Consider the following 15965-nt stretch of genomic DNA (forward strand, 5'->3'; position numbering starts at 1 on the left):
GTTCGCAAGTCAAGCTTAGATTCGGGCTTCCTTCCTTTTCTTTCTTGTCTGAGGCGCACGAGGGCCAATTGCCGCGCATATGGCATGTCTAAAGACAGCTCTATCCTTCGAAACCTTCCGCTAGTTCAAGAGCTTGGGGCTTGGGGCTTAGGAATTCTAATATAACTATGTGATCGACTTGGTGTCCTGAACATCAAAAATCGGTTTATCGAGCCGAAATTGGACACTAGGCTGCCATGATGTCTTCTTCGCAGGCCGGACAGATCAATTGTGATCCATGAACTCTCTTAGTTTGCTTCTGAAATTGGATCTATCGCCGACAACCGTATGCTAATTATCAATGGCAAGTGCGTGATAGTAATCTCTGGCATGATACCGAATTTAAATCAAATTAGCACCAAGTAAGAGTAATTTCGTACTCTGACCAAATTAACCGATTATTATTTGGATGTCTAATCCATACTGACTTCGGTTACACTCCGAATTGAAGCCAGTCTGTTACTAAGTTATTAATCAATAAAATCCCATTAAAAAATATTTTAAAAAATTCTCAAAAACCCTTCCAAAAAGCCTTCAAACATTAAAAAGTAACACAATTCAATTTACTTAATTTACCATTTACACAAACACATGGCATTCAATTTACAATTCATTCCTATCTCCACATCGTATAGCATATCAGTGATAATCAAATGAATGTATTATATACTAAATCAAACAGACATAAAAGCCATGTGATACATGCCTCAGAATTATTTAAATTCTGATAAATGATGATGAACAAAAAAATTATTGTGTTAATTTTCAATTTATACATATTTTTATGTCTGCTTCCAAAAATAGACTTTAAGTTCCGAGAAATTTTATTGTAATCAAATTAAACACACTTATTAAAAAATATATACAGTATTAAATTATATCCATAAGGCATTTCCGTTTATAGTCGACAAAATGTTGATAATCAAATTAGTCTGACATGGAAATATAAAAATTTCTCCTAGGATGTCCTACAAGACAAGAATTGTGTTAATGTGGAGAGATAATGGTGGTGATGGATGGATGATTGGGAATGGTTAGCGAGTTTTTGGGGTTGAATTGCTCATAAGTTGTGAGGACTTGAAGGTATAAAACCTTTTCTATTCAGATCTTTAAGATCCAGAGCTGCGCAAGGGCGATACGTGGCTAATGATTGATTAACGAGTGAGGGTGCGCCAGACCACTGCACTTAATAGACCTACAGTTTATAGTGGGATAAACTCCTTTTGACATTACTGCCTATAGCCTTCAAAGGGAGGCTGTGAGCCGCGTTTCCACTACATATGATTCGAAAAAGGACATGTGAAAAATTTCCCATGCCAAGTCTCGAACCCATGATCGATAGATCGGTGTTGATTATGTACCGAAGTACTAAACCATTCCGCCACCGAAGCACGAGGACTTGAAGGTATGTCGAAATCCCCTAAATTGGGATCCTGATTTTTGGGATACAGAGTATACTTGAAGGTACATGGGGTAGAAAACACCTGAATCTGGAATGTAGCCTGATTTTATGTTATTTTATTATACTTTCATGATACAGCAATACCACTATGGTACCTTAAAGTGGTATCTAAGGTGTTTAGTCATTAACAGGGTATTCCGGCTTAATGCCTGATGTTTCGATTTTTCGATGCCGGATGTCTTTTGCGACGAATTATTATGCCGAATTATTGAATGTCTTTTAAATGCATTTAAAGCACATTTTGGCAAGAAAGTAAGTGATTCAGCATGGAGTCGGTGTGAAGTGAATTAAGGCTACATTGGTCTCATAAGCCAGAAATGCATTCATAGGGAGGAATTTTGTCAAAGAGATTGAGTCAGAGATAGGGATTGGCGTCAATATCTGGTGTCATGTTCCTCCAATTTTGGTATTTCCGTAAAATACACTAATAATATGCCATTAAACCAGTCGTTGTATCCAACTTGGTATTGAATTTGCATCAAATTCTTGTAACCCCTGATACTAGTCCTATATAGAGTGGTGTAGAGCCACCACTCTGAGCTATTCCCTATTGTCCCATTCTGAATGACTCTCCATAAAATCCATAAAAATCGCACTCAACGAAACCAACAAAAACAGCAAAAAGGAAGAAAATTATCATATTTCTCATCATCTCACCACTATAACTGAATTTTACTCGTTCATGCACGATGAGTGAATGACTTGACATCAATAATGATGATAAAAGGCTCATTCCGTATCTATTTGTTGACATACTATCCAATATAGCGCGACTTATTTTTAGCAACAATAACTAATAATAATTTTTTGATTTATGACATTTTATAGACACTCGAATTCGATCGTGAGGGATTGTCAAAGCTTAAGAAGGCAGCAAAAGCAATTCACAATAGTGGCAATGTACATGTCGAAAATGAAATGTGTTTGGTGCGTGCATTAGAGAGATTAGGAACTGTAGCATTATCGAAAGAGGAGCCAGACATTGGCGCTGCATTTCTTAAATTTTCTGTTGTGACGAAGGAATTGTCAGCATTAATGAAGACCTTGGTATGATATTTAATTGATATTTTAATTTAATTTCTATGTAAATTTTTATCTTTATTGTAACAGATGCAGAACATCAGCAATATCATCATGTTTCCCGTTGACTCCCTCCTCAAATCAGAATTAAGGGGTGTGAAAGGCGAAATGAAACGACCGTTTGACAAAGCAGCAAAAGATTTTGACACAAAATATCTCAAAATTGAGAAGGAAAGAAAAGCTCAAGCCAAAGAAGTCGGAATGATACGTACAGAAATATCAGCCGCTGAAATAGCAGAAGAAATGGAGAAAGAGCGGCGTGTATTTCAATTGCAAATGTGTGAATATCTCATAAAGTTTAATGAAATCAAAACCAAAAAAGGCATTGAATTGCTACAACATTTAGTTGAATATTATCATGCTCAGAATAAGTATGTCGAATTATATTTCTTACTCTTGTCTTATGGACCTTTTTTGGATGGCATGTGCAGCTGTTTGGGTGCTTTTTGAGCATCTTAGTCATTTCGATCTGAATTCAATTTGATTCAATTTGAGTCAGTTCAGATCAGGTTCAGATCAGGTTCAGATCAGGTTCAGATCAGGTTCAGATCAGGTTCAGATCAGGTTCAGATCAGGTTCAGATCAGGTTCAGATCAGGTTCAGATCAGGTTCAGATCAGGTTCAGATCACAAAAATGCGCTGTTGTCACTCAAAAATTTCCTTACTTCAGGAAATAATTTCTTAGTTAACATTTTCAATTTTCACCTCTCATTCTCACGTTTCATGTAGCTATTTCTCCGATGGTCTCAAAACAATTGCTCATTTTGGAACGTATATTGAGGATTTAACGATGAAATTACAGGCGATTCGTCAGAAGCAGGACGAGGAAAAGAAAAAGCTCATTGAATTAAGAACACTTCTTCGTAGTACACCAGATTTTGATAGAGTAGAGGTAAACATTGTCATTTCCACATCACTAGGTGTCATTTTCATAATAAAATTCCTTTCATTTCCTCCGCAAACAGAATGTAGTTACAGATAAAGGCACAGCATATAGTCTTCATCAATTACAAGGTGATAAGAATCATGGTGTGACAAGATCCGGGCATTTATATAAGAAAAGTGAAGGAAAAGTGAGACGCGTGTGGCAAAAGAGACGTTGTCGTGTGACAGAGGATGGATTCCTTGACATATATCATGCGGATGAGTCAAAACCGCCAACACGTGTGAATCTATTAACCTGCCAAATTAAACCCGTACCAGATGACAAAAGAAGCTTTGATCTCATCAGTTATAATCGGCCATATCATTTTCAAGCAGAGGACGAACAGGACCAAAAAGCATGGATGTCTGTGCTAATAAATTGTAAGGAGAAAGTCCTCACCAAGTCCTTCCAACACGAGAATCACCAGCAACAAATGAGCCCGGGATTAATGGAACTCCAAAAGACGCTTATACGTTACATCCAAAATATTCCTGGAAATGACCAATGTTGTGATTGTGGCTCAAGAAACGACGTGACATGGATCAGCATAAACTTCGGCATTCTCGTCTGTATACAGTGTAGTGGTGTCCATCGGGATCTTGGCGTACATCACTCACGAATACAATCATTAACATTAGATAATTTAAAGACAGCACATTTATTGATCGCACGTGCCATGGGCAATAATCAATTAAATGAAATTCTCGAAGCGACACTTGGCAAGTCAATGAAAATCCATCCGGATTCGAGTATGGAGGAACGATATGACTTTATTCGTGCAAAATATGTCGCTAAACGTTATATCATGAGAACATGTGCTGATGAGAGTGATTTAAGGGTAGATTTAGAACAAGCAGTAATTAATGCTGATCTCAGTCAACTATTACAAGTGTGGGCAGAAGGTGCTGACTTTACAGTACCATTACCATCATCCGATTACGGTGAGAATGCACTTCACTTAGCCGTACTACGTGAAATGGGATCATCACTACATATTGTTGATTTTCTCATACAAAATATGCCACCGCAAGGTCTCAATAAGCCAACAAATCCACAACCGAATGGTGCAAGTGGTGATGATGGTAAAATGACACCATTACATTTTTGTGCAGCATATGATAGACGTGAATGTATGAAGCTTTTATTACGATCTGGCGCTGATATTGAAGTTAAAAATTCAAGTAGCAAGACAGCACTTGATCTTGCCATTGAGAATGGCCGTGATGTATGTAAAGAGATGTTAGAGCAAGCAATGAGACGAGAAAAAGGTGCATTTGATCATATCAATACAGATTGGAATTTACCGCCACCACATGATGATGGATCAACAGACTTTTCCGATGATGATACTGGACTTGATGAACGCGTAAGTTATTAGTGGACGTTGTTGACTTTTTCTATTTTTTTTTTTTGTATATTCTTCAAAATTTTTCTTAAATGTTCTGGTGGAATCTCTCAAAATTTTTATGACTTATCTAGGAGGAATATTATGATTGATTGGATTTAGATTGGACTGCTGAAGTGACATTTTTTTGTGATTGACTGGTGTTGATTTTTATGCTGCTTAAGGTTAATGGACTTTGAGTAATGAGATAAAGTTTGATGACTTTGAAGAATTTGTTAAATAAGATTGATAATTCTGGGGGGTCGAGGATTGTCCAGATTATAGAAATTTGTCTGAATTGCCTTAGGATTGGCATTAACTAGTGGTGGACAACCTGTGTGCCGCGGCTCTCTGGTGTATCACCAAAAATTTTTTCAAATGCCATAATTCGTATCTTGTGTACAGTTATGGTCGAAGCTAATCACCAAGGTGTACCGTGAAAAATAAGAGCTTGCCCACTACGCGCATAGTCCATATTTGAATAGCACAAGCTGGTTAATCGATCTAAAATCTGACACCAGGCTGAAGTAACTCGAGAATGATTTAATATCAGATTTAACTCGAATCCGTTATTAAATCAGAGTCACGTCGATCTGGGGCCGGATTTTTGATTGAGTGACCAATTTGAGCTATACGGGATAGTATAACTTACAGTTACTTATAAGAATGGATATGGCATATGCAAAGGAATGAATATGACCTAGGCTTTTATCAGTTTGTATCCCACATGGAAAATAATGCAAAAACTGTCAAGAATGTAGCATATACCTTAAATATACTAGATGAACATGATCAAATTAAATTTCCTAGATGAGCATGCTCGTGAGCACTTACTATGCTCTTGAGTGCATGCTAAGGGTAGTCAGCATTGTGGCAATTAAGTGATCATTCCATGCCGAAACTGGCTTTTTACCGATCAAGTGCCAGATTTTCCCAACATTAACTTTTCTGGTCCTTCAAATTTTTCCCTCTAAAATCACAAAATCCCAACAAAACAGCAACAATCTAAACATAATCAAGATTATATCCCTCATCCTAAACTTGCATTTATTTAGAAAAAACAAAGCAATATTTATTGGCATGAAAACTCTTTTTTGCTCATCCACTCAATTAAAATTAACCGAAATTGTCCCCCACCCAAAAACTTTTTGGAATGCATCTCAAACAGAACAGCATTTACATATATATTTTTGTCATTTAGCCGCATAGATGATAAAATAACTCTCTTTTTTTTTGCTTGTGATAACAACAATTTTTTGTATCATTCATCTCTCTTTTTTAAATGCCCAACCCTGCATCATCTGGATCTCTACACCTAATATCTATCTTTTTATCTTTTTTTGTATTTTTGCATATTTTTTTTATCTTCCCCAAAAAAATACTGAATTAAATTTTTTTAACACCCGTAACGATGAACTTTTTTGTTTTTTGTTGTATTTGTAAATAAATCCCCGTGCCAATAAAATTATGAAATGTAAATATAAATCCTTTAGAGACGTACGTCACGTCCCCCTAGTTTCATAGGCGATTCCCCGATCACATTAAGATCCCGCTCGTCCACATGTGACTCAATTAAAAGTGGTACGAGTCCAACATTCTCAATAAATTCAACGAATTCCAATCGACAGATTTCTGGCTTTTCACATGGATTGGGTACGAGTCCGAAACAGCAAATGAGTTTTCCACAATATGGATCACAGAGTGGTACCGGTGCATCGAGTCCAAACTCTATAACTAGTCGTTCATCACATTCATTAGCGAGTAATCAAAGTCGGAAGACTGCTGGTGGTGAGTATCGTAAGGATATATTGATTAATTTGGGTTGGTTGTGGGGCTTGGTTGTCATTTGTTGGATATGATGTCGATTTTTATGGTTCCGAAAGGTCATAACTCAACTTTGTCTTTCGGCGACGATCTAAGAGCAACGATCCCATAAAAACACAAAAAGCCCCACAAAAACCATCATCAAAACCTCAATAAAAATACAACTTCCATCCACAGTCGTAAATACACCATCAGCATCAGCAAAAAAGCGTAATGCACCAAATGCACCAAATAATTCACAACAACAAGCCGTCTATGGTACCCTACCACATAGTGTCGGTCGTTATCAACAAAATTATGATCTCTCAGATATATACAGCTCCAATTCAACACTACCACATCCAGGACGTAATTCAATGATTGAACACCAACGTCAAAATAATAACAACAATAATAACAATAATAATAATAATGTAACAGCAAATAATAATAAGAATCAACAATCGTCGAATCAGCAACACTTTGATAATAAAGTGTACGAAAGATTTGAGCCATATATGATGCAGGCCAATAAAACTAGTCATAAAAGATCACCAAGTAGTGATTCAATTACGAGAAGCATTCAATTGGGTGAGTAAAGATAATGTGTGGGATGATTTTATGGGACTTTTTTTCGGGTATGTGTCTTAGAATTTATTGTTAAATGGAATCAGAGACGTTTTTTATGTCTAATTTTGGCATAGCTATAAAAATTATCTTAAGATTGTCATTTATTTACAGCGGGTGCCAAACTTGTTCTACCACCGACCGGAGAAATTCCACCAAAACTTAAACCAGTGAATATGAATCGACCACGATTGGCGCCGCCACCAGGTCCACCAAATAATGGTAATTCAACATCAAAATAGTCCTTAATTTAATTTAATTTTATTAAAAATCAATTTTTAGATAAATCAATATCGAATGGTCAATCAAGTGAAAGTCTGAATTCATTAAATGATGGACAAAATACATCACGCGTACAGTCAAATACACCATTGAGGAAGGTGAGTTGTGAATTTATAAATATTTATTTTATTTTTTTTTTGAAGGGTATATTCATGTATTCTTGGGTTTATGGTAATGAAAATTGTATTTTATATTGGATGTTTTATTAAATTATGTGATGTATAAGGTAAGGTGAAGGATAAAGAAACTTAATCGATTGTGAGGAATTTGTTTAGTAAGGATGAATCTATGGAATTTACTGAAATTTTATGTTGCTTTAAGAAAATGTCAAATTAATTGAATCTTTTGCTTCAATTTTGCCTCAATTTTGTTGAATTTTTGCTTTAAAGATTCAAATTAAATTAAACTTTCGCTTCAAGGATGCAAATTTGATTGAATTTGAACTTCAAAGATGCAAATTATTTAACTTTTGCTTTAAAGATTCAAATTAAATTAAACTTTCGCTTCAAGGATGCAAATTTGATCACACTTTTGCTTCAAAGATGCAAATTAAGTTAAAAGTTTGCTTCAAGGATGCAAATTTAATTGAATTTTAGCTTCAAAGATGCAAATTTGGTTAAAGTTTTGCTTACAAAATGCGATTTTGAATAAAATTTTGCTTGTAAGATGCAAATTTGATTCATTTTCACTTCACAAGAGAAAATTAGATGAAGTTTATACTTTAAAGATGCTAAATTAGTCAAATTTGTGCCTTAATGTTTCTTCAAGATCAAATTCAGATTTGTATTGCTTTAAAGATGCAAATTTGATTGAATTTTCGCTTCAAAGATGCAAATTAGTTTAAATTTCGCTTCAAGGATGCAAATTTGAATACATTTGGATGCAAAAATTTGAAATTTCACTTCAAGGATGGAAATTTAATCAAATTTGCTTCAAAGATGCAAATTTGAATTTTTGCTTTAAAGATCCAGATTTAATTGAATTTTTCAAATTGAGTTGAAATTTCGTTTAAAGATGCAATTTGCATGAACTTTCTCCTTAAAGATGCAAATAATTTAAATTTAAAGATGCAATTTTACTAAATTTCGCTTCAAAAATTGCAAATTTCCCTAAATGTTTGTCTAAAAGTCACAAATTTGCTTAATCTATTGCTTTAAATCACAAAATTTCTAAATTTCTCACCTCAAAGCTGCAAATCTTCTAATTTCTAGCTTCTTAAATGGAAACTGGTCTGAAATTCCAGCTTCAAAGATGCAAATCTATTCAAAATAAACAGTCTACCTTACCAAGTCAACAAGATTCTAATCCATGCAATAACCTAACCATTACCATAAATTCCAAAAAAAATTAAAAGATTATAAATTTAAATCCAGCACGAATCAACATCAACAGCAACAACAACCCCCAAAAGCCATAAAAGCAATTATCATAATCATCTCAAAAATTTTCATTTCAGTCATTTAATGATTCAATAACAAATTCATATGGTGATTATGGAAAATATGGTGAATTGGATTCATCATGTAGTACAATGGATACATCAAATAATTTAAATTCAAATAGCAGTTATTTAACTGATGATGGTTCACCCCGTAGCAGTCCAGGTGGTGTCACAATACAGCCAATAAATTATGTAAGTTAATTAAAATTGACAACTGACAATTAACTGTAAATTTCCATTCTTTTTTTTCATGTTTCATGTCCAATCCAGGCGGGCCTTAAAAGATGTCGCGCATTATACGATTGCAATGCTGATAATGATGATGAATTGGAATTTAAAGAGGGTGAAATACTTGTAGTTCTCAATGAGCGAACGGATGATGAGAATTGGATGGAAGGTGTAATTGAATCTGATCCATCAAGGCGTGGAATGTTTCCAGTTAGCTTCGTACACATCTTACCCGACTAAAATCTTTTATTATTATGCTACTATGATGACTATACTGTACACACTGACACACACATAAACACACTCATACATACACACACATAAATATGATATTTATTGAAATTGATGAATCAATATGAATTGACTGTAGCAAAAAAAAAAAAAAAACTTTTTAGATTAGAAATTGTCAAGAAAATTGAGTAACAATAGTCACTGGATGTGGGTGACTGAAGCGCATTTTATGGGGGTTGGATAGTAAATTAATTGGTATGGATTTATTGGTAGGGATTTATGGATAGTGAAATTCTTTCTGATTCCGTTTCGACAAATTCTTGAGATTAAGAGCAATTTTAGGACTGAGACTGGAACCGAGACTTTAAAGTAATTTTTCGGAATTTCGGTCTCGAGACTGAAACCGGGAAGTCTTAGTTTCGGGTCTGAGACTGGAAAGTCTTGCTCTGGAATTCATAACTGGTCAGCCTTGGTCTCGGGACTAACTCCGGAAAGTCTCAGTTTCGAAACTAGAATAGAATAAAATATAATGTATGGTTTGCTTATACCAACTGCACTACGATCGATGATCTGTTGTACCATCCCAAATTCTTTACAAAATGCCTATGTCCTAGATAATACCAACAATGTCCAAATTGCGCTGTTTTGGTATATCCTCAAACTAGCTTCGAAACTAAGAAAGAGAAGACTCAGTCTCTGGACTAAGACCGAGAAATATTGATCTCTAATTTTCAATTTTTTGGAGTTTTTCAAAGCCATTCTTCAAAAAAATTCTGAATGCTCCTATGTTAAGAAGCTCTAAATTGCCTCAGTGTTCCCTCGAACTGAAGGAGGGGTTCAAGAGGGTCAGAATTGACTCAGCTTCATATTGAGTCAATGGAGAGGTCTTAGTCTAATACTTGATTTGAGGACTATTTGAAAATTTCCTTTAAATTTCATATATATGCATAAAATATTCAAAAAGTCATATATAGAGGGGTTCAGACTAGAACAACACAAATCAGAATGTTCAAATGCAGCCTCGTGTAACAAGGAACATCTCCATTTTCAATATCAAAGCTCGAAGTCGAGTCAAGTCAAGTCAATTCAAAACGACTTCAAGTTTATCGACCATGAACTCTGCTCTATATACATACCAGCCAAACAAATCAGTCTACAAAAGCACCAACTCAATCCCCATAAAAATGCGCAAACCAAAAAAAAAAGAAAACTTTTTATTCCATATTTATTATTGAAAAATGTTTTAGGTGAAATGAGCAATTTTATGTCATTTCAAAAATAAAAAAGTATAAAAAAAGAAATATTAAATGAACAAGAATGAAAAAAAAAATAAAAATTCCAATCTATATAGTGAAACAACAAAAAAAAACCCATAATATAAATGAAAGGAAAAAAGCTAAAAAATTCACGTGTTATATTATTTATGAATGTAATAAGTAGAGAACTATTCTAATTTATTGATGATAATAATGTAACTAGACTAGCGAATGAGAAGAGATGAAAAATAAGGAAGATAAAAAAACTTTTAACATAAAAAAAATCATATATTGTTGTCTATGCGTGAAAATATTTAATTTTTTACTACCAATAACACTCATTATGTCCCCCTTTTTATAAATCACGTGTGTTACTTTGTAAATGACAAAGTCTTACTTTTTATTGCATTTCTGTTTTCTTAATTTTATTAATTATTTTATAATTTTTATTTGTTTTATTAATCAGGGGTTGAAGTTGAATTGAGTTTGACACAGTTCGGAGGGATTCAGTTGAAATTTGCATCCCTTATCAAGAGCATGTTCCCCTGAGAGCAACGTCATGAGCATGCTCATCGCTGTATTCAAGATAATCAAGCTCTCCAGAGCATGTCCTTTGCCTGTTCCTGTAAAAAAATGCAAATTTCAATCAATTCCAACCAAACCGCACCGAACTCAAGTCGACTTCGACATCTGCTATTTATCTATAACTTGTGAATACTCTATGTCAGTCACACATACACACATACATATGATTAATGATTATTATTACAACTACTGTATTATCTTAGGAATTATTTAATTGTCCTATTTTTGTCTTCTGTGACTCTTTTTCTTCCTATTTTAAAATGATTTGTTAGAAATTTTTAAATTATTTAAGTAAGGTTGGAGAGGTTTTGGGGGAGTTCTGGAGGTTAGACGTTGGGAAAATTGAATTTTTGAGTCGATGATGGCTTTAGTAGCTACTAATGACGAAGTCGATGCTTCAAAAATGCAACGATAGACAGCTATAGCCCAGCTTTGGAGCTTCGGCTTTGCCCTCTAATTAGCAATCTAATACAAAGAATTGTTATCTTTCGGAAACTTTGATGATCATTAGCAGGATATGAATATGATCTTAAATTTATATGTAGTCAAAACAAACAGGGCTTCCCAAGATCTACGTTTATTCATTTTTGAGACCGAGAACGAGTCTGTGACTACATATTTCCTATTCCAAATCCTCGGTTTTCAACAAATCTCGAGATTGAGACCGAGAAGTGTTAGTCTCATCATTGGAACTCTTAGAGTCAGTTGTCCATTCATAACAATGACATAAAATGCTTATCAAAACAAATCTTAGTCGACTTCGGGTTCTACGCTCATTAGAATTATGTTGGCTTTGCTCTATGGTTAGCAATGCAATGGAATTAAATGTAATTTTTAAAAAACTTTCCTTAGAAGAACTCGAAGTTGACTCTTTTCCTGAAGTCTCGGTCTCTAAATATTATTCAAACCGAGATTGAGACCAAGGCCGAGACTGAAACCAAAAAGTCTCGGTCTCCGCATTGAAAACGTGCAGAGTCATGTTTCGTCAACTCTAAAAGAAACCTTCTAAATAAAATCCTAGTCGACTTCAAGCTCTGGACTCATTTAAAGTATATCAAAATATTGTGAAAGAGGAATAGAGCTTGACTCCTAGAATACTATTTCTGGACATATGTTCCTCAACCAGTATTTATGATATAATTTTCACACAAAATTAAGACCCCTACCCCACCAATCTAGCCATCTCAAAATTTATTAAAATATTAAATTTTCAAATTTGAATCCTGTCTGGGAACCTGTCAAGCCCCACAAATTCACTCTAAACCTTCCCAACACAAAAAAAGAAGGAATTAATTAAACCGAATAAGGAAGAAAAATTGAAATTGTTTTTTCATATCATAACGCGAATTTTACCAAATATATTATAATATATTTTAAATAAACAGACACAACATACACGAATATAAAGTTGTATGCGATTATTTTTATTAATCTATGTAAATTATTTAATTATAATTAAGATAATATTATTATTATTATTTTTTTGTTATTTATATAAAGACAAAATAAGTTTTTTTCGTGCCAGTATGAAAACACACACACACACACACATACATAAGAAATGAATCAATTTATTTTTAAATAATGATTTGTTTGAGAAAAAATTTAATACTATTTAAAGCAACATGGAATGAAGAATTGAAAAAAAATGCAGGATATTAAAAAAATTAAGAAAAGAAAGAAAAAAAAACAAATTGAAAATAAAGAGAAAAAAAATAATTCATTTGAGCTATTCAAAAAAAAAAAGTATTTAAAAAATTTAATTTGAATTTTATTGAACTTATTTTTGAATTTTTTCAAGGATGTTTGAGGATTTTTTGGTGTATTTATAGAGGAATATTGATATTTGTTGGTATTTAACTATCAAACGACAGAAGGTACAAATGATTTTTCTATACTTTTGTTAAGACAGCTTACTCTAGTTAGTTTCTACAGGTCGAACTATATACACCGTGAATGATTAAATACTAGGAGTTTGGATTATTTAAACTAAAATGTATGGAGATCCAGAATTACAGATTTTTATTATCCCGAATGGAACAAGTTTAACTAAATTGACAAAAATCTGGTCTAAACTTGTGTGATTCTGCTTTTGGAATTTAAATAGAATTTTAATCAAATTGGCTCCAAGTTACAGTCACACCGACCTTATATCGGACTTATGAACGAACAAACGCTTAGTGCTATTTAGAGATGTTCAGTGTGTATACTTTGAATCTATTAAGCATTTAGGTCATTTCAGGAATAAATTAAATCAAAGTGAACATTTGAATTCTGGACTTTGTGAATGTTGTTAACCTCAAAAGCTCCATTTAGTAAGGTCTATTAAGTTTGACTTAATCGATGACAAGATCGCGTTACCCTAAAACACCATGCCAAAAAAGGTAACAATAGAGAAAGTATTGTTACTAGGTATTAAGATTAGGAAAGCAATGACAAGCGCTTGACAAAGTTTCAGATGAATGTATTGGAATCATGGATCTGGATCACTGGATCACAATTAATCTGTACTCATTAAAGTAGTGTAAATAAATAGAAGTACTTTTAATAATGTTAACCAAATATCTAGCAAATTTCCTTAAAATTCAACAAAAAATTAACGGTTTTTAAATTTTCAAACAAACTTTTTCTAAAAGCTACAAACTGCTAGAAAAAGCTTTCAATTTCAAATTCCAACGGTTTTTAACTGCTACACATGATAAAATCATTCTATTCTCCAACACATGTTGGCAACAAAAAAGAAAAGCGAATAGAAAAAAGTCTCAATTGAATTCATTCTCGCAGCAAATAATAAAACAATAGAAAAAATATATAATAAAGAATATTTTTTGAATAAATAAATTATGAATTAATATAATAATATCTCATCGTAAGAATCACATGACAAATGTGTAAAATAAAATGTTGATGACATCACATTTTGACATTTTATGAAATAAATTTATTCATATTTCACAAATAAAATAGTTTATTTATAAATGGCGTTTTTTTTTTTGGAGGGAAGGTGTCTACAAGCATAAACAGCAAATGTAGGAACATGACTTGCGGCATCACGCACCCTTTCAACATTAAAATATTACTGGCTGGTTTTCAATCAATTTAACTTTAATTTAATTACATTCTCAATCTTCCACTTCGTCGTCGTCGCCGTAAAAGTGTGGATAAAGTCGTGATGGTGGCAAGAGACATTTCTTGGGCTGAAAATTAAATTTTATTTGCATACATGGCCACAGAAATGGATGAAAATTTTCTATCGACATTTTTATTATTTTGCAATCAACATTTTTTTTCTGCAATGTGCGTCGATGCTTCTGTTTATTTTCATATAAGTCGTAAAGATTTTTAACATGAAATTTCCGCTCATTCTCTTTTGCAGATGATGTTGATTATGTTACGATGTTCATGATGTTATTAGTAACTTTGATTCTTGTTGTTATTGATTGATAGCTAAGGGAGGTAAAAGAGATGTGAATTTTAAGATGCATATTGGGTGAGGTGGATATTAAGACTTAAATTAAACTCTTGCTTGCTTTCTCAATCAAGTTTAGACAGTTCAAAAGTCTTGCACTGATCCTTAGGAGTTTCTGATCCTTTGAGAATGCTGATAACTCTGATAGTGATTGCTTTCCTAAATTACAGGGATCCCAGAGTGGTATACGACGGTAAAATAGTTCAAAATCAGCAGTCACGCCTGACAGCTTAATTTGGATAATCGATCCAAAATTCGATCGGGCCGGTATGACTCTGGCATGGATTTAAACCAAATCTGGCAAAAGTCAGAGTCATACTAGAATGAGGAAGAATTTCTGATCTTTACCCGATTTTAGCTATTTGAGAGGTTCTCAAGGCATATTTATGTAGTTTTCCAATTTCTTAATAGTATGCAGACGTAGAGGTACTCTAGTGGAAGAACTGTATTGGGATCATTTACTATACTTTTCTGATTACTCGAGTTTAAAACTTCAACTGTGTAGTTGTAATTATGGAACATATTAGAAAATAAGGACATTGAATGAAGGATGAGATTTAAGAGTCAGACATGGATCAGACCTTATTATAACAATTCAAAGGGGAGAAATCTTGACCCTAAACCCCAATATTTGGCGGTATTATGCATTTTAATCCCGGATCAAAATGATAAATCACTTCCGGGATTGAAACCCCAATATTGGCTATACACTTGGTTAGACTCCTCCTGAAACATAAAAATCATTTTAAACACATTTTATATTCAAAAACTTATTCTAACATCATTCTCAAATAATTTAAGAATTATTCCTTAAAACGTCATTTTACATGAATTTACTATATTTAAGGCCTCTAATAATGTTTCAACCAAATGATCAAAAAGTCACATTTTCAAAATTTGAACAGAGAATTTAGGTGACAGAGCCAACAACAGGGTCAGATGAAAAGCCTTGAAACCTTAAGTTCCACATAGGAACATGGTTGCAGTAAGTAAGTAATTTTCAAAATTATATCCAACGTTATCCATCAAAAAAATGCGCGAAAAATCCAATCAATCCGGAGTGACATTCTCAAAAAATCTGTTGTTATTATTATTTTCTTTAAATTTATATATGTAGATCTATATAGAAAAGATATTGCACAATAATTCTCAA

General features: G+C 33.4%; 1 protein-coding gene across 4 annotated transcripts in view; it reads left to right on the plus strand.

Annotated features, from left to right (window-relative positions):
- LOC139090099 (arfGAP with SH3 domain, ANK repeat and PH domain-containing protein-like) overlaps nucleotides 1-11257 on the plus strand; it is a 58701-nt gene extending 47444 nt beyond the window's left edge. Inside the window, exons 2-11 of one of the 4 annotated variants that reach the window (XM_070639791.1) lie at nucleotides 2330-2548; nucleotides 2612-2952; nucleotides 3311-3473; nucleotides 3547-4872; nucleotides 6384-6687; nucleotides 6892-7284; nucleotides 7435-7542; nucleotides 7603-7700; nucleotides 9059-9235; nucleotides 9314-11257. In XM_070639791.1, coding sequence (XP_070495892.1) covers nucleotides 2330-2548; nucleotides 2612-2952; nucleotides 3311-3473; nucleotides 3547-4872; nucleotides 6384-6687; nucleotides 6892-7284; nucleotides 7435-7542; nucleotides 7603-7700; nucleotides 9059-9235; nucleotides 9314-9511 — 3327 coding nt within the window. In that variant the 3' untranslated portion in view covers nucleotides 9512-11257. The other 3 variants (XM_070639792.1, XM_070639793.1, XM_070639794.1) reach the window with 3 other exon arrangements.
- The last annotated feature ends 4708 nt before the right edge of the window (nucleotides 11258-15965 follow it).

Source organism: Chironomus tepperi, unplaced genomic scaffold (genome assembly GCF_022539635.2).
Source record: "Chironomus tepperi strain 1889 unplaced genomic scaffold, CSIRO-AGI_Ctep_v1 contig_214, whole genome shotgun sequence".
In the NCBI taxonomy this organism is placed as follows: Eukaryota; Metazoa; Arthropoda; class Insecta; order Diptera; family Chironomidae; genus Chironomus; species Chironomus tepperi.